A 20476-nucleotide genomic window follows, 5' to 3' on the forward strand; every position below is an offset into this window, starting at 1 on the left:
TAAGTGAGATAATGAAAAGCCTCTTTTAGAATATGAAAGAGCATGTAATTTTAAGAAGGATTCAACGTTTATTTGATGAAAATTGGTTTTCAAATGGCTAAGATATCCAAAAGAGTGCTAATAATAAAAGGCGACATGCCCCAACTTTATTAGGAGCTCTTTGTTTCACCTTGTTTTTGGATATCTCAGCCATTTCAAAACCGATTTTCATCGAATAAACTTTTGATACCCCTTAGAACTGCCTGCTCTTTGACATCTCATAGAGTGGTTTCTGAATATCTCGCAAAATGTTAAAAGCTAAATCTACACCTCGACCAGAACTGTACACACCCTTTAATCTCATGAAGTCAAATGTGTACATAAAGAAATTGTCTTCAAGGTTTTTGTACCAGTTGACTCTGGGACATCAAAACATGTTGAATGAATACATTACTATTGGAGAAATTTACTGATTGAGTGCTACGAGAAGCAGTAATAATTTGTGTTTATCATCAGAAGCATGTGATTAGTAGGGCCTACTATTATGAGCTGCAAAAGAGTCTTGAGATTGTTACATGGTGAAATGTTCCATCAAACAACTGCGGAATGTAGAGCCTGAGTCCAAAGATTTGTTTACCATTCAACACATCCCTAGTTGACATGTAATTCCATGTTTCAGTGAAGACAAAAACACCCCCCAAAAATCACATTACTGTTATGTCTTTACTAAAACTAACAAAGGGACAGTTGCAACCAATATAGATAAAATGCCCATTCTGTTTCCTATCAGTGATTGGCTATCCATAGTTTGTGCCATAATATGGTTTGTCATGCCTTGGACACCCTCACAAAGAAGTCTGTAGGGGTAGATGCTATAGGATAAAGACAAAGTATTGAAGTATGTTCCATTGTTTTTAATACAGTTGAACCTCTCTTATCTGGCCTCCCTTTATCCGGATCTCTCTATTATACGGATGCAATCTCGCCGTGATTTTTTTTTTTTTTTTTTTTAATAATTACGGGAGGAAAGGGGGATTCCCAACTCCTTGAGAACTCCTACACAAACACACATGAATTACATATTACTTCCAACATTAACAGTCACCTCTATTTTGGGGTCTGTTACTGAGTGTAACAATTATGAAAAGGTTGCAGTATACACATTACTACATGTGGTACTACAATGGGCTACATCAGTACATGTGTATGTATATGTACATGTATAAAGCATTGAGTCTCCCGTATCCGGCCAAATCCCTTATCCGGATGAGCCCCGGTCCCGACTTGTCCGGATACGAGAGGTTCAACTGTACATGTAAAATCACAGTGCATCTTTTGATGTCATATGATCTTTGATAGTTTGACCATTTTTCCTGCAATTTCATGATGGGAAGTTACAGTCAAAAAAAAAAAAAAAAAAAAAAAGGGGGGGGTTGCTAAATAAGGGTTTCATATTACTGGCAGCTTATTGTGTGTTTTATGCACTGTTCCACCTGTGCAAATCCATCTGTGCACTGAGGCGGCATGCTATTTTATCAGCAGATTTATGTCAAGTATGTCCACATCCTCCAACATCACAGTCATTAAGCATTTATCACTGCCACATTTCATGTTATTACAGTAAACCAAATTTTGATAAAAGTAGGTGATGTTATATCTTGTTCCAATGTGTCAAAGCTTACATAAAGTTAGCTCTGTAATGTCTTGGTTGCTGGAAGGAAGAAGAAGAAGAAGAAAAAAGAAGATTGAGTGGGTCTGAAAGGCAAAGACTACAGATGTCAAATTTGTCAGGCAGGCCTATAATAGCTGTGCTATTTTTAGCCCACAAGTGTTGAATCAAGCTGCAGGTATACTTCCTTCTCTCTATATCACCAGCCTCTCCTACTCCCAGAGCTATCCTGTTCCACATATTATACACTCACCACCCCCCCCCCCCTTTCAGTGCTAGCTCGCTCACTCACACACAGATGCATATATGGGCCATGTTCAAATATTGACACATTAGCTAGTCCTAGCCTTCAGCCTAAACACTTTTGAAGAAAAAAATATGGAGGCACACATGCATGCACATTCTGCTTAAGAAATGCTGGTATGGATGCTTATTATAATATTCCCTTAATCCCTTTATGCTTGTAAGGACAGTGAGAAATTAACGATACAATTTTGTACTGAAAATGACTTATCAACGTTGTTCAGATTTTTTTTTGGGGGGGGGGGAGGAGAGATGTGGGTTGGTGGAAAGGGTGTTTCTGTATGAGTATACAGTACAGTTGATGAGAGCATTTGTGAAAGACAAAACAAAACTAAGCAAAACAAATAATATGACGTGAGAGTGTCTACAAAGTTGTTATCTATATGTTGAGTGTCTGTTGGAAGCATCATTACCACTAGCATTATAGTATGTACCTCAGCAGGCATTAATCACAAGGAGCTAACATTGTACACGTCTGGGACACTTCTCAGTATATAGAGCTGGGCAAGTGATCTTCTGAAAATATGCATGAGAGAAGGTTTAGTGGTAGAAATATGTATTTCATTTCTTCCCTTGGTACCTGTGGGTTACAATTTGTCTCCCAAGCCAAAGTAGATCAACAGCACCAGGAGGTTTACAAACCTTCAGCAAATTTCCAAACAGTTGCTGGATAATTTCTGATTCTAGTGCTAAGATAACGGAATGCTTCCCATCGAGAGAAGTCATGTACCAATACTGGAGTGAATAGCGATCGTGATTTAGATTGGTAAGAGGGAATGCCTGTAAATCATATGTGACATCAAAACATTGATGTCTCTCATGCGATTGAAAAGGAAGTGGTGTTTACATAGACATACATCCCAATTGATGTTTAACAAGGCGATGAAACCTCATTGTGATGTTGGTTTCCCTTTGTCTACAAAGTGGTTGGTAATTAGGCCAGGACTCTATCTCTGGTTCGCAGGTTCGCAGTCATAGGTGTTGGAATGCTGGCGGGACTTTATGCCTCCGTGTACAATGTATGGCACAGACCTCCTTCGCAGAAAAGGGGAAGTTTGCACTACGAAAGAAAAAACATAGCGAATAGCTCATAAAATGGTATGCATGAAGTATTCTGATGACTGAATTATCTAAAGACAATGCTTTGTACATGGCATTATACACAGTGATGTATGTGAATAGATGTGTTGTCCTGTAAAGTGAAACTAAGGACATAATGAACATGAGAAGTGTGTTGGATTATGATTTCTCTTTATCTCCATCCAATCTCTCGCTCTCTGTATGTCTGTATGTCTGTCTGTATGTCATTACATAGATGTATTGGATACTCACTGTGGAATACATTATCAGTCCCAGCATTTCATATTGTGCATGTACACAGGTTTTAATGGTCCTCTACATTTTGTGTGTGTTAGGGAGGGGGTTGGGTAGCATGACACAATAAGATTGCTGGTATGCAGTTACTTTTGCCATTTGAGCACTTTTACACAGTCATGAAGGAAAAGAAAAAGAATTCTTGTCATGGTGTTTGCTTAAGAGTTAACAAATATGATATTCATGATGTGGTAGGATTTTCATATGGCTGGGAAAGTGGTAAAATGCTAATAAACCACTCAGCTTCAGGTAGTGTATACACCATATATTTCATATATTTTTCATATTACGCAAATTTTGCCAGTTGGGTGCTTTTCACTTATTTTAAGACATGCAAAAATATTAACTGATCTCAACATGATTGCGATGTGCACATGTACATGAACTGGTACCAGTGCGTTGCTGGGGTGACAAGACCTTGTATCTGCAATTTTGGTGAAAATGACTTTTTTGGACTTTTTTGGGGGGGGGGTAAATTATTTGTATAGGACCCCAATTTTCTCTATCTCTTCTTTCTTCCTTTAAAATAACAACAACAACTTTTTTGGATAAATAGTCAAATAATGGGTTAAGTGATGTCCTGTCCAAATCCCAACTGTCTTACTCCAAACATGAAGTCACCACGGCATATCAAAGGAAAGGGTGTCCCATTCGCTATAGTGGTTTGGCCGCCATGTTTTTTGGCTCTCCTGAACATATGACATTTTGTAGATACGAGGTCTTGTCACCCCAGCAACGTAGGCAGTACATGAAACATGTGCATGATAGCACTGTACTCTAACTGTCGCAGATTTAACCTCTCGCAAAATTGTCAGGAAGTCCTGATTTGTGAAAAATTAGACTTTGCTAAATATATGGTGTATACAGTTTGTAGAGTCTATTGTTGGGAGTGGGAGGACGTAGGGGAACCCCCTTCACATTGTACTACACTGTCTTCTGGCATTGTGAGCCAACTTGGCCTGTGTTCACAGGGTCATGGAAAGGGGTGTCCTGTTTCACGAAGCCAATTCAGTTGCCTGTTGCCTTTCTCTCTGTCATACTTTTTTTTTTTTCATCACTGCACAAGGAAGACTCATTGATTGACACCATTAATGATTAATCCGTTGAGGATGGGCTGATTTTGCTATAACATGCATTTCCCATAGACACTTGCCCAAGTATACTCAGGACCAGTCTTCAAACGGTTAATACTGCATGCAAGAAGTTCAGTTGAAGTGACAAGACCAAGCTTGGTATACGGTCTCTTGGCTTACGTTCCTTCCAGTTTGGCCAGGTGTCGTAAAATGGTTGTTCTGACTCAGTGATTGTGACTCTACATCACTGATGTAAAAATCTGATGACAATCAGTTTGTATGAACCATTGCCTGTGATTGATCTAACATGTCCTATTTCTCTCTGATATGTGTAGTATACAAGAGAAGATACTCAAACCTGGAATTTTTGTGTGCATTTTAGTTTAGTGAATTTAGTGAGAACCAAGATTTGTGAAATTAAAATGCATGTGAAAGTTCTTATCTACACTCTATGCATTGAATGCTAGAGGCAATTAACCAATATTTCTGGGTTTACAGTGATCATGTATCGAAATTGTAATGTTTCATCATGTAGTAGCATCTTTGAATGTGAACTTAAAGTCCAGCCACACAGATTTTACCAACTGTTACTTATGATGACATCACACAGAGATGAAGTATCTGTCGAAACAAGTAATCTCCGTCATGAAAGTCACCTCACCATGGTCATTACGTAAATGTCATGAATGTAGCTTGCATTCCATCCATCTTCATAAAATATTGCAGCCATTCCATGAAACCATGAAACAGAATCTAGAGTCTCACCTCGCAGTGTTTCACCTCACCAAGTTTTCTTGGATTTAACACATCTTGCCATTTCTCTGCCCTTCTGTCTCCTCCTTTCTTCATCTGTCCTCCTCGTAGACGTGACGGCCATCATCTTCGTGGTTGCCTGCAGTAGTTACAACCTGGTGTTGAGGGAAGACCCCAACCAGAATCGGCTACGGGAGTCACTGGAACTCTTCAGGAGCATCTGGAATAACAGGTGGGTGACAGAATGGTGGAATATGTGAAGTAAGAAAGCAAACTAATCAAAGAAAGGAAGGAAGGAAAGGATGAGGGGTTGGGGAAGAGGACATGATGAAGAAATATGGAATGGAAAGAAGGAAGAAAAAGGACAATAAAGAAATGAAGGATGTAAGGAAAGAAAAAGAAAAAAGAGAAGAAGGGCAGGAAAAAAGTAAGGGAAGGTAGGGAAGAAGAGATATCATGGGATTGCAGGAAAATGTTTTAGCATTCCATCAGGAGGTCGTGGGTTCAAATCCCAGCTCGCACACAGCTACTGTCTTCCGGTATGAGACTGACGGACAAACCGCCTCTCCTCAACCAAAGTGGATGCCAGCAAACAGGACAAGAAGGGAGGTGAATGCACAGGGCCCCCCTTTTGATTTTGTAAAGGCGCCTCCCCTTTACGGAATTCCTGGATCCGCCCCTGGACCAGGAATGCCCTTCCTATTGGTGTACAGTTTGGCGGCTGCAGTTGTGGTGATCTGAAGCCTCATGTCCATAGCATTAGGGATGGGTACAGGGGAGGCAGAGGGGGCTAACTAGGTTAAAACATTGTGATCATTGCTTGTAATGATGCATTCCTGAACAAGGAACAATGCATACCTCATGTGGCGTTGACTGTCAATTGTGGCTTAGTATGCAACATATCTGCATGGGACCAAAGAAGTGGTTTCAAGAAATGGTTATGAAACAGAAAAAGTTACCCCAAAATTCTGGACAATGTACATGTTTTGCAATGTACTGTACTGTACACCGTGTACATATATCTCATTTTGTTTTCATTTAGAAGTTATTTGATTTTGATTGATACACAGCTGTCTTGTCTTTTAAGTGAAAGGAAATTAAAGATAAAGATTTGATGAATGGATGAGCAAGGAATGATGTGGGGTGGTATTGCAAAGTTGCATTCTGTTATCGTAAATTGCCTCTAAAATGTACCATCCCACACAGCTTGGACATGGGGGAGCCTAGGGTTGATATACCTGAGCTTTGGGTAAAACGTTATACCTGATAACTTGGAATGTGGTTTGACTGGGGAGAGTGAGTGTATCACAACCTATTAGCCACTGGAATGGGATCAAGGACGCATATCGTAGGGATTGTGTAAAAGTGGAAAGTGAGGGGAGGGGTGTTTTACTATGTTTTGGGAAGAAGAAGAAAAAAATTTTGGCAAGAACTGCTACCGATATCCAGGGCTGCACGCCCAAAACAAAGTGACTTTGGGAGTCATGACATAGTACTCACTATCCAACACTATCTAACTATACAGCCTCCTCTCCTCCCCCCCCCCCACTCTTTCTCATCTTGACCCCTCTTTGTAGCCCCACCCCCTCCCCAAATCGCCATTCCCCTGATTCCGGAGCGGATGCCCTGTCAGCACCCATCACCCCTCCAGGGTCCTAAACAGGCAGGTCCAGGTGATGTTAGCCCATCAAGATTCCCTCTCTCCTATGATTCATTCTATGTCCTCACTACACAGTGACTCATCTTTTTCCCCCTTTTCCCCTCTTTTACTTATCTTTTTCTTCCCTTTTTCTTTTCTCTTATTGAAGTGTTTTTGGGAACCGTGAATATTTCATTCAATGGGGGAAGAAGACCAGAATGTAATTTGTTTTGTTTGTTTGTTTGGATGGTTGGTTCTTTCTTTCCCAGTGATATTAGGGAGCGGAGGAGAGGGGCACTAGGTTATTAAAATGAAGGAGTCTTCCGGGATCCAATCCCCATATCAAACTTCTGGGCAGATGTCTTCTTTGATATAAAGACTCGAAAGACAGAAGAAGTTGCTGATACAAGCTTTTGTAGAAGCTGTGATTGTAACTTGGAGGGGTTGCATGTTCTGTTTTGTTCACTTGCTTGTTTGCGTTGCGCTGAGTATCTTTGTCATTGCATTTGATGGTTGAACTCCCTTCTTCCTGATGTGAAATAGATATTGCGCAATTTTGGGGAAAGTTTTCGCAACGTGCCTTTCCTGAAAATTTGTTCACCAATCTAACATCATGTTACTGTTCTCTGTACATAGTGTGTCGTCGCTGTATGAATCCATGCAACGTATGCACGCATTGGCTTTTGTGTCACATTTCTGGGTAAAATGTTGAAATATAGCCGTTGGTGTAGACCCCTGGCATGTCATGTGACTTGACAGTGTGTGTGTTGGCCACGTGACAAATCGTATCTGTGTCTGCATGAGCATGAAAAAATAAATGTGAGGGGACACATCTCCAATGTATTGGAAAGAAGGTCCCTTTTGTGGGGGGGGGGGGGACTGAGAATTGTGAAGGGGGGAAATCAATGGTTTCGATTCCATGTGTTATTCAATGAGTACATACTCCTCAGAACAGGTTCTAGCCAGACGATGTTTCTGTGCATGAATTAGTTGCGTACTTTACTAGTTCCTGTCATCTGGCAATATATACAGACTTTTTTTCTTTAGGTTACCTCCGCCAAGGAGGTTATATTTTGCCGGCGCCAAGGAGGTTATATTTTGCCGGCGTTGCTTTGTTTGTTTGTTGGTTGGTTTGTTGGTTTGTCTGTCTGCAATGGATTTGGATGAAACTTGCAGGAAAAGTTGTTAATGACACAAGGAACAGATGATTTAATTCTGGAAGTGATACAGGAAATTTATGAATTTTTGAAGGATTTTTCAAAGAATCTTTTGGCAAATAAGGGTCAATGAACTTGGGGGTTCAAGCTGTGCATATTTCAGGTTTGCATATGTGCACTAAAGTGCATGCTCTGCTCAGGTTAGGCGCCGTGCAGCTGGAAGGTGATGACGTAAACAAAAGGCTTCTATATGGGGAAACTGAGCAATTTTCAGCATGCGTATATGGATGGAAATGAGCTCCTTGGTGGAGGTCTGCACTCTCCAAGTGCTTTTCTAGTTTCTTTCCTCTTTTTTTAAACTCAAATATTAAAATAGGAAAAGTATTGTAAGTCTTCTCCTGTTGTTGTGAATTTTTCCCGTCTGAACAAAGTGCCCATTTCCGGCTCGCCTTGGGAGTCATTATGATGCACCCCTTCCTGGAAAGACTTCCCAAAATCTCAGAAGGTTTGAGCAGGCAAGTTGAGTAACCACAAGGGCGTTCACCTTCACACAACCTACTTGTCTTCGCTGACAAGAAGATTTACCCTAAGAGAAGGTTTACCGAAAGAGAAGATGGAAGCAAAGTTCCTACAAAATCTGCTTTTCAGTTGGCGTGAGCAACTGGATACCCTAATGCTGCTTGTGTCACAGAAGAAATTGTCTATGTGTGTGGTGGTTACATCAGTGGATACTCCCTAGACCAGTGCTGTATGAGAAGATAAGCTTACCTATGAACACATCTGGGGGGCGTTTCATGAAGGAACTTGTCGGATAAAATATCTGACAAGTCAATTATATCCGACAGGTTTTGAGAAATTCCTTAGTCTGATTGGCTGATTTCTCTGAACTTGTCGGATATAATTGACTTGTCAGATATTTTGTCCGACAAGTTCCTTCATGAAATGCCCCCCAGATTTTCTCTATTAACATGGATTTAATATCTCTACAGACCATACCAAAACACACAGTGCCTTCAGTATCACTGCATAAGACTTTGTGCCTACTATCAGTAATTACTCATTATTGAAATGTCTCTTGTGCTCTTTGACAGCTGTACTTTCAGATAAATGCAGATATAGTCATTGGTGAGTTAACACCCGAGAACTTGCTCATTACTGGAATTAAACAAGAATTCAGCCTTCAACCATGTGAGAGTAAAAAATGTCAGTTGATGGGTTGAATGTTGGTAAAAAGATGTTTTAATACTTTATAAATTATGGTAGGTTATTCTTGCTACATGGTCATTATACACTACAATAGAGGCAACATATTTTGTCTTATAGAAATTTTCACACACTTTACACCATATGAGTCCAATGTGAAAATATAAAAACATGCAAATATTTTGCCCGTAGTATTTTGTCCACAAGAATTATCCAAACAAAATATTATGCATAACATACTGCCATTGGTAAAATTCATCCTGCTGGCCAAGTGGGTAGAAACATTATGTAAGTGTAAATCCCCAGTTTCACAGGACTTCCTGAAAAAGAGATCAATAGCACTCTCATGGTCTGTGTAGACAGTTGGCTGCAGAACACGTTGCTAGGATGACAAGCTAAGGTGGAAGAGAGCTAAATAGGCCCATTTGCAAACACCTAAAAAGTGTGAGTCAAACTTTTTTTTGCACTCTGTTTCCTATGTACACAAGCAAGTACAAAAATTGTGATCCAAATGGTGTCATTTCACAAAGAAAAATTACAACTCAAATTGTACCAGATCAAGCAAGGCCAAACCGCACATGCGTACATTAAGTCGCCCCGTTTGACCTGACTTTCCCACGCACCTTGCATTCAATGTGATATCGCACAAAGTTCATACACACTTTGCACTGCAAATATATATGACTATTAGAGTGGCTGTGTGAATTAGCGTAATGTGATCTCCTTGATCTAATCTGAATCTTAATCGTGTTTCCTCTTGGCTGCAGGTGGTTGCGGACAATCTCAGTTATCCTCTTCCTCAACAAGCAGGACCTACTGGCAGAGAAGGTCCTTGCAGGCAGGTCCAAGATCGAGGACTACTTCAGCGAGTATGCAATGTATACAATCCCACCCGACGGTAAGGAACATTCCACCAGCGTATATCACAAAAGTGTATGCATATTCATTTTGCTTCAATGTGAGTGGAAAGTAGGGAAAATTTGAGGATAATCCTTATCAAAGCAGAAACGTGAAGGTCTATTCCTTTTTATTTTGCTTCGAATGAATTGAGAGTGGAATCATTTTGCCCAGAATCTTTACCAGAGCAAGAACAGGATGTGTTTGTGTGTGTGATAGAGAAGACAGGTGCCCTGATCGTTTCTTTGCTTGTCGTACTCTGCTGCCATCATTTTTGACAATATAGAGTTTGTGGTAGTGTAGTGGCATCGGAATATCTGCAAGTTGAATTCGATGTGATTTTCTTGTCGGCTATTTAGAAGATGCTTTACAGGATTGGGAGTGATCAAAATGGCATATGTGATTACCAAATGAAATTTATGTAGTGTTTTCTACAGTTGCCTCCTTCAATAAAATCTGAATATTGTATGTATCTCAAGAAGGATAGTCAGATAACTCTGTCTTGGAGTGGCGAGATAGAGAGAAAGAAACAATTAAGTGTGAGGAAAAGATAAACTCATCCTTAGACTTTTGACAATTTACTGACATGAATAAAGCTATCAAAGTTTAGAGAGACAAATTTCATGAAATTGAAAAAAAAAAAAGAAGGTTAACTTAGCAGCCCATATTGTGTTTCTCAGCTGTACGTTAATTAACTGTTACAGTGAAAAGAGAAAAGAATGTTAGTTCACATTTAAGCGTGCTGAGATATTCTCTCTAACTGTGATAGTGGCGGGAGTGTGAAGGCAGGACCTGAATTAAGTGGCTGTCGATGAGATATCTCAACATGGTGTGAGTGTTTGTCAAAAACTGATCATATATCAGTTAACCAACTGTTTGTTCAGTGCAGCCAATGCTGAAGCTCTGTAAACATGTAATAAAGAGTTCTTCTTCGAATTAACTACATCATTTTAACCCGCCATTTTTTGTATTGTACAGCCGCAACTGACACTGGTGAGCCAGAGGAAGTCCTGCGAGCAAAGTATTTCATCCGCGATGAATTCCTGGTAAGCCATGCTCTACCCCCTCCCCCATAACTTGAAAGTTTCAACTCTTTATACCCATTTTAATGAAGTGTCACTCTCCCGTCTGTCTGTCTGTCTGTCTGTCTGTCTGTCTGTCTGTCTGTCTCTTTCTCTGTTTCTCTAACTATCCTATCTAATCTTTCTAATCTATCAATCTTATATCTTTCTCCTATTCTCTTCTGGTAGCATGTCCCCATTTCTCTATCCACATGGTCTTCACTCTGTCTCATCGTATTACTCATTTATTGTATATCAACAGGAACTGTTAATGCCTGTCATAGTAATGTGATTGTAAATTACTTGAACTTGCATAGAATCCCATGTTTATTCAGTTCCAAAAAAGACCATACTGAGATTTCTTTGTGAATTGCATGTGTGCTGGAATTACCTTTCTCTGTCTTGTTCTATTGTCCCTAGTATGATTGTTAGAGCAAAGTCTGGAGGGAAATAGGTCTAATGGAAAATAAAATAGGTCATATTCCACCCAGAGAAAAAATGCATGCAAAACAGTTCATGTGCATGTAAGAAAACTCTGGATAGCTCACCAATAATCTTGTGTCATCTCTTTGCCCGAACCCAATCAACCCTACCCACACCAACAGCGTATCAGCACAGCCAGCGGCGACGGCCGACACTACTGCTACCCTCACTTCACCTGTGCCGTGGACACGGAGAACATCCGACGGGTCTTCGACGACTGTCGGGACATCATCCAGAGGATGCACCTCCGGCAGTACGAGCTGCTGTGACCTTTGACCGACCAGTCCCTCGCGGAGCCAGCGGGGTGACTCGACGCGCAGCAGCACTAATGGTTATTTCTATTAGATGCCCCCTTCCCTTGCCCCTGTGGAGAGATGGAAGGATAGAGCAAGAGAGGAAGGAGGAGGAGGAGGAGAAGGAGAAGGAAAGAGATATGAGAGGTGGATGTGGGGCAAGTTACGAGAGAAAATATTAGGAATTAAGACAGATAAATCGCCAACTTTGTAAAAAAAAGGAAAAAAATCAACTAAACAATCCAAGCTGCTGTGTTTTCCTTCCACCAGATTTTGTGGATTGACAGAAGAAGCGAAGAATGAATTGTGAGTGGAAGACATTTTTTCATACCTAGTGGCTGTATAAAGGCTCTGTGCTGGATGTGGAGAATCATTTCTTGATTTTTGTAACTTTTCTGTTCATGTTCGTTTCTTTTTTTTTTATTTTATTGTAATTGACGTAGAATCTGATCTGATCGAGCAACACAGTGGTGATTGTTCTAGATGGACATTTGTTCTTGGAGTTGGCATGTGTGGCATATCAAAGGTTTAAAAAAAATGACAAAAAACGAAAAAAAAATACAATTATGAACATACATGTATGTGAAAAATCTGAAGAGTTTTTAAAAGGTCATTCTGTTGCAATTATGAGTAGTAAGCATCAAGGCATTGTAGAAGCTATGAGCGTATAAACATTTATTGCTCTACGTTGAGCTGTAGATATGGAGAGTGAGAGAGAGAGATCGAGTGAAAGAGAAAGAGTGTAAGAACAAGGTGAAAGAGAGTGAGAAAGAGAATGTGAGAGATTGACAGAAGGAGAGGAAGAGAATTTCATGGCTCTCTGTACCAGTGTAACAGTTGCAGGGCCATATCCAGGTTATGGCACAAAACCTCTCATTTTAGTTCAAAAATTTGTGTTTCCTCATAGACTTCTTTTTGTATTACAACAGCAGAGTTGTAGTCTGTGTTTTTAATAATCCTCAGATCGGTTGATAAGGACCACACTTCGTAAGTAATCATTTGTGTCCTTTTTACTATTCTAAGCATGCAGAACATGTAAATATTTCAAAAAAAAAAACTGAAGGAAAAAAAAAACAGTTGATACAAATTTCAAAAAAACCAGGAGATCAATGTTTGAGAGAAATAACGAATAATTGCACTTTTTCAGCGCAAACATTTCTTTTATCAAACAGCTATCCTGGTTTTTCTTCTTTTTTTTTTGGTAGAGAATGCATATGTAAGCACAGAATTATGTAAATATTATGTCTTCATCTGTCCATTTGTCTTTTCTCTGTGTTATCTATCTATATTTATATCAATGGCTGTCCCCCATAGAAGTGTGATATTTACTGTGAAATCAAAGGCAGCATCACACACAAACAATATTTTGTCATTTCTGTCCCCCTCCCTCCCCCTCTCCCCCCCCCCCCCCCACACACACACACACCCTTGCTAGCACCACGGAGGTGAAACAAGAATGAATTTGTTCCCTTCTCGTTCGGTCAAGGTAGCCATGGGAGCACACCTCTCAGTGACTGGGCAGCTAATAGGGAAGTGCGCCCTCGTGTGTTCCCTCCATTCCACCTATAGGCCCTTGGCGCACACGGTTGAGGTATCATGGCAGTCGCGCCTGTTGTCGAACCACTGTGAGACAAGATATACTCCAGTAGCACCACCAAGAAGAAAGTGAGGGGAAAAAAGGAGAGGATATTTATATGATCGATACACATCAAATATTTGGGTTGGGTAGGTCAGTGTAAAAACAAACAAACAACAACAACAACAAAACGCACCTGACATTTTGACCCTCCGTTACGATATAGTCTTTGAGTCATGCTTAGGTCATCTGTCCAAACCAAAGGGGGGATGGGGTGAAAGGGAACATCTGTATGCATACCAGTATTTGACACAAACTTGACTCGTTAACCTCAAGATCTGGTTAAGATCACCAATGGTGGAAGAACAGGAGGAAAATGACATTGACAGATGTCTGTGATACACCCGTGTGACTTGGAGGGAACTTTTATCTCATTCTTGCATACTGGAAGGAATTTAGAATGGGAAAGGGAACACAAAGTTTATGTGTTTGTTTTTTTTATTTATTTAATTCATGGTAAGTCTTACATATTGAATTGAATTCAAACGTCTGCAGAGAGCATACTGTCAAGTAAAAACCCGGGAAAACAATTCCTCATAGTCTCCTCCTTCTTGTGTCTACAGCAATAACATATTCAGGGGCTGCCCTAAGGTATATATGTAAGCCTGAAACGATAGACTTTCAGGAGCTCATACGCTGGAAATGTTTCTCAATATTTAAAGAGGAGAAAATCATGTAGTTGTTGATGGCTCACTGTCAGCCCCAGTGACACGAGTGGGGTGGGGGAGGGGGTTCTCCCTCTTTCTCTCCCCCCCCCCCCTTTTTTTTTTTTTGGGGGGGGGGGGTAATTTTATGGTGTTCATCACGTGTAAACAGAACGTTTGGACTGAGAGGAGCAGTGTAAAGGGAATAGGGGCATAGGATGTTCAAAATGAGAAAACATTTTCTCAGTTAGCATTCCCAAATTTCAGTTTAAAGGAAAATCCATATCTCGTAAGAGGGTTACCTCATACCGCACCAAGGAAATGGCATGGAGTTTTATTTGACAGCCTTAGTGCTTCTACCCGACTGCTTAGATTTATCACGCTACATCTACAGTATCGAGTACAATGTTTGTTTTTTCTCCTTTCTTTTTTTAATGATTTTGATATTTTTATTTTCTGTTTTCAAAGCTGTAGCAGTGGGGGGAAAAAAAGAAAATCACGGAGAATATGAACTATGTGTTGTTTTGGAATGTATGTGAAACATTCAACAGCCTTGTGTGATGGGACTTGTACACAGTCTTATCGTGTTTGTGTCATATTCTAGCTGAGAGGAGAACTTGTTCGCATATGGGATTCCAGAATTGACGTCGTCCGCTGGGATTGTTGTGTGTAAGACTTGTTCATAGCCTTATGTGTGTTAATAATTGAGATCAAATGATTTGATTGATTATATCGGAGGGAGAAGGGGGAAAACAAAAACGCGGAGCAATGTCATTAGTTGTACAGTGTGATTTAAGTATAGACAGGAGACTTCAAAACAATCAATAACCAGTGACAACCTTTGTAAACTTGTTTTGATTTTTGCCATTTTTCCTTGTTCAAGCTTTTTGTATGAAAAAAAAAAGAAAATCATGTACCCATAATTGTATGTGAAGAAATGATAAACAAAAATGACTTTGAACTGTAGATATTTACAAAACTAGCAAAAAGTGTGTTTGTGTCAGTATTGATGACATATTTAATGAAAAAAGTAAGAAAACAGGGCAGTGCGTACATACTGTTGTCAACTCTTACACAAAAAAAGAAACTACTACTACTACTACCACTACTACTGCTACTACTACTACTACTGTTACTACTATCTCTTGGTTTTATTGTGAGTTTAGCCAGGAATTTTGATGATGTGAATTGGTAAGCAATGCACTGTGCAGCAGACCTGGGTAACAGACGTGTGTTTGGTGGCAGGTCTTCAGTGTGTTATGGAATGTATGTCTTAGTGTGTTAGAGTCTGTGACGCCATTGTCACACTTCTCTACTCTAGGGACTCCTTGCTAAGGGGTGCGTACTTTTCTTGGGGGGAAGGGGGAGGGGGAGCAGAAATTATTGCGCAATGTCATAATGTGTGTTTGCATCTTCTCTTGTGGGGGGATATTGTGTGGCATCACACTTTGTGTATGACATGTTCCCTGTTAGCTAGTGCTTGCAACTGAAATGCAGCCTTTTGTTTTTGTATTTTTTGTATCCCACCTGAGCACAATGTGGGTTGCCTTCTTTACCAAGGAATGTACTGAGAAAAAAAATTGCCAAACAATATGTGGTGACCCATGGTTTCATGCAGTCAAGGTTTCCCCAACTTCGTTGAGGGCATACAAGCAAAATCCACAATCTGGGGGTGTTGCCTTGAGTGACAGTATGCCTCCGAATGCTGGCCAGTTTGAGGTAGAAGCAGGAACGCAAATCCTTGTCAGCAATCACACCCAAGCAGGGGTAGTAGTGAAATTTGTGCGTGGACAAAATTTTTGGTCATTTTGCCCCCCTCCCCCACCCCCTTGTGTTTCAAAAGGGAAAATATGTTTTCCATGATAAACAGAATAAGGGAAGAGGAGGAGAAGACCCAGAATTTTCTGTGTCCGACCAGCTAATATGAGAAGAGAAACAGTATGGCACAGACTACCAGTGACTTTCCAATACCACTCACAGACATCAAATCACCTCAAGCCCAGGGGGCTTTTTATACAGCACAACAATACCCGAAAACCCTAACTTTCATGCCAATAATTATTGTCAGACACTCTTTTTTTTTTCACGCTCTCTCTGTATGTTTTTTTTTTTTTTTTTTTTGAAATTCTTTTAATTTGTAAAACAGCAGCTTGTCGGTATAATGCATGATGATGTATGTCTTTGAATGTTTGTATAAAAAAATAAGAGAAGGCAAAGAAAGGAGAAGGAAAAGATAATGTTTGGCAATATATAAGATCTCTTCTTATATTTCCCCCTGAAATGGTGGAGATCACTTTTTTCCTTCTTGTCCGACATATGTAATTTGTATATAATTCTGTACAGGTTGCTAGAAATAAGTTTATTATCATTCCCGTAAAGTTGCATAGAAGGGTTTCTGTTCTTCAAGTAGACTCCAGTATTGCAAGTATTGTGTGACACTTTTTTTTTTTTTGCATTAAGTTTTGCTTGTTTGATTTTTTCCTTTTTAACTTAGTGAAGAAGGGGTGTATATCCAACATTGGTCACTTGTGTATCAGCTACCTTATGCATTTCAAGAAATATCCTCCTCTATGATATGCGACAAGAAGTAGACAATAAATATTATTTTGTGGACTTGGAATATTGTGTGCATGTTCGCTATGAACTCTTTAGGCTCTCTCTCCACAAGAGACTAATACGACACGTAGCTGCAATGGATAACTTCAATGTTCGATCAGTTTGAGGGAGAACTGTTCTGGTTTCGGGGGCAGCAGATGAGAGAAAAGTGGTTATGTTCATCTTAATGCCAGTAGACAGCTCTGTGTAAGATTTCATCCCCACACCGAAAGCAGAGTATCGGGGGGCTGTTCTGGAAACTGCAGTCAAGGGGAACTTCTGGGGATGGGGAGGAGAGAGCATACTGTACCGGTATGCCAAAAAAATTCCCCAAGTGAAAACAGCCAGCGTGTAATGGTCCGTTTTGTCCTAGCCAACCCTAAACGTTGTTCTTTTCTGGTGGAATGAGATTATGAATAAAATTCAGAAATCTTCGTCATTTATTCTTTGTCAAAGACTTGGCCATGCGGAAGAAACAATAGAAGGTTTGGGTCATTACTGTCAGTTCCCCCCTCATCCAAATTTTGTTCCCCCAAACCCTCCCTTTTAAGAGATTTATTGCAGCTTGTTTTTGGTTGTTGTTGTCTTTTTTTCAAAGATTTTCACAGCTCGTCTGTCATTTATTTCTAGCTGTCAGTTTATTGATGTTTGCTGATTTTTGAAAGCCTCAGTTAACCAGTGCCAATTGTGCAGTCATTGTTTTCTACCGATTTGTGTCCGAATGCTTTCACTGAAGCAGTTGTTGATACAGATCAAACTGTCAACAATACAGGCATGACAACTGTTGTAAATACATGTGTATGGAAAATCAGAATTGATGATTGAACGTCTCTTTTTTTTTTCCTCAAGGTAAACTTGTATAAGTGATGGGTGTTGACAAAAAAAAAAAAAATGTATAAATTTTTTCAAGAAGGAAAAAAAATCATGACTGGATCTTGCGTTGTATTGTATGTAGTAGTAACAATTTTCCATTTAAGAGGGTGTAATAATCAAATTGTATAAACACAAACCTGCAATCCTCGTGTATGTAAACATTTATATCACGTCTTGAGAGAAAAATGGAAAAAAAAATCTCTGCTAGAATCATGTTTTTATGTGCAGTTCGTTAGTTTGATACCAAGAAAATGTGGCTGGTCTCGAATGGACAAAACAAACCTACCAACAAAAGCAGCCCACTTCAGTGTCATTGTGAGAGTTCCAGCGGTCGTTTTGAACTGATTAAATTCTAGTGGTGTTGATTTGTGGTGACCGTCTCTAAGGGATCATGACTTGATGCTGATTGGACGATGCCCGGTTACATTACAAGTCTGTACTGTACACATAATTGACTATTACATAGGTCTGCTGCCGACAAGTTTCATTGAGTCAAATATAGACTAGCTCATTCTGTTCAAAAAAAGAAAAAAAAAATAAAAACATGCTTGTCCGGTGTCATTGACTCCTTCCTTTAGTTGTGGTATGTATGTATGTGTGTATGTATGTTAATGGTATTGTGTGTGTTTGTATGGGTACTGTAAAAGTGGAATTTTTCGCGGTGTTGAAATTTCCGTGCATTTCGTGCAACCAGAAACTAGCGCGAAAATTAAAGCACACAAATATTTTTGCCTGCCATATGTTCCAATAGTTGATGTCTTGATTCCACTGAATTAAAATCACATGAAACTCTTCTTACCCGGCCAAATGCAAAAAAACTTGTTGTGCGAAAATATCCACTTTTACAGTATATATGCTTGATCATTGTATCCTGTGCATATATGCATGCATGTTAGCATATTCATTAATCATGTGTGTGTATACTCAAGTCTTGACATTAACTTTTTTTTTTTTTTTGTGGTGGCCTGACAATAAAATTAATTGGTTGCCCATTTGGGCCACCAAACATACAGTGCAGTTTCTTAAAAAGTGCAGGCTGGACATCTATTTCTTGTGGCCCTGGGCCACCAGGCCATTGCTAATGTCAAGGAGGTTTAAGAGATGGAGTTCCAACTGGCTGTAATTATTCAAACAGTTGTCACTTTTCTATTGATGTACAAAAGAATTCCACAGGTGCATCTGTGCCTTTGGTGGCGGGGTTTGATGCCGCCGTCTTGCTGAGCAATCTGAAGATTCATTTTGAACGTGAACTTAATGTTGGCTATATTTTGCTTGTTTATCTATTAAATGAAACAGAATCTCACTTAATGATAAAGCTCATTAAACAAAGGTCAATCCCTTCAAGAAATATGTGCAAAAGTGTAAATCAGAGCTGTATCATGTGAAAGTGTTTAAAACTGTACCCTCCCGGAAAGCAGGTTTTTATCACTTTTCCACTTAATTCCTCCAAATGAAACTGATATGGAATAATCTTCGAGTATAATTCTATATTAATAGATATATCAGATTAGTGGCCAGGCACGGCCAGTCGAGTAATTTTCATTTTCATTTCATCATTTTTTGCGCAATTTCTATTCGCGCATCCCTGTGTCTTCACCATTATATACCACCTATCTTTTATAAGTAGGGATGGCGAAAAGTAATTACCATCACAAAGACATATTTTCGTTAGAAAGTGGCTGATGATTATGCAATGAGACATGAGTCAATTGTCTTCCTATCTGCGCGGCAGATCCAGTTTGCCACATGCTTCAAATACTTTCGAGTGGCGGCATCAAACGTGACTTCAAAGGAAATACGACAGTTGTGACTCCATTCTCTTGAACCTCCTTGCTAATGTCAAGCCCTGGTATACTTATGTATGACGTATGCATATTCATTAATTGTGTGTTTGTGTGCATATGTTTGTACATGTGCATATGCATTTTCATTGATTGTGTGTGTATGTGTGGGTTCATAGTAAAGTACAATTCGACTGTGTGTTCCAGTCGGTTTATTTATAGAGTGCAGTCAAACAGAATGGTAGTATGCTTATCAAAATTCAATGTGAGCTAAGTATCTTTTAGGAATGAAAAATGAAAAATGAAAAAAATGTGTATTATTGACATCAAATTATCAGTGTGTTGTAATAACCTAGATGACTTTTAAGGAAGGAAGAGGTTGTAAATGTCAAAGTATTGGAAAAACAAACAAACACATAAAAGAACCAATTTGGTGCTAAAGCCAGAGGGCAAGTTCAAGTTGTATGATGATGACAGATTATTCAATTAGCATATCGTCGCTGGGGTGACAAGACCTTGTATCTGCAATTTTGGTGAAAATGACTTTTTTGGATTAATGGTCAGATAATCAGTTAAGTGATGTCCTGTCCAAATTCTAGATGTCTTACCCCCCAAATGAAGCCACCACGGCATGTCAAAGGAATGTCTATCCCATTAGATACAGTGCTTTGGCTGCCATGTTTTTTTGCTCTCCTGAACATTTGACATTTTGTAGATCCGAGGTCTTGTCGCCCCAGCGACGATATGCGATGACATCCACTGCTCGGTGACATAGTGCAAGCTGAAGTTCTGTAACTTTTATTAATTCATGTCCAATTATGATGGCACTTCTACCATTCTTCATGTTTGATGTTACTCTATTCAACCAAATCAGCTTGAACACACTGGCATTGCACTGATACGGAGTTTTTTTAAAAAGTTAATAACATGGTGTATAGAATCGTACTAAACTCCAAAGGCAGTAGTACTTATTACCTTGAATGGGAAACATTGGATAAGGCACAATTTTAAGTTTTGCTAGATAGACATTTGTTCTTAGTTGTGTGTGTGTGTCTGTGTGTGA

General features: G+C 39.6%; 1 protein-coding gene across 1 annotated transcript in view; it reads left to right on the top strand.

The window, feature by feature from the left end:
- Positions 1-13260, top strand: part of LOC140233463 (guanine nucleotide-binding protein G(s) subunit alpha-like) — a 101017-nt gene extending 87757 nt beyond the window's left edge. The window contains exons 9-12 of the mRNA XM_072313582.1: positions 5263-5383; positions 9918-10048; positions 11026-11093; positions 11714-13260. Coding sequence (XP_072169683.1) covers positions 5263-5383; positions 9918-10048; positions 11026-11093; positions 11714-11860 — 467 coding nt within the window. The 3' untranslated portion in view covers positions 11861-13260. The remainder of the gene's footprint in view (positions 1-5262; positions 5384-9917; positions 10049-11025; positions 11094-11713) is intronic.
- The last annotated feature ends 7216 nt before the right edge of the window (positions 13261-20476 follow it).

Source organism: Diadema setosum, chromosome 9, assembly GCF_964275005.1.
Source record: "Diadema setosum chromosome 9, eeDiaSeto1, whole genome shotgun sequence".
Lineage (NCBI taxonomy): Eukaryota > Metazoa > Echinodermata > Echinoidea > Diadematoida > Diadematidae > Diadema > Diadema setosum.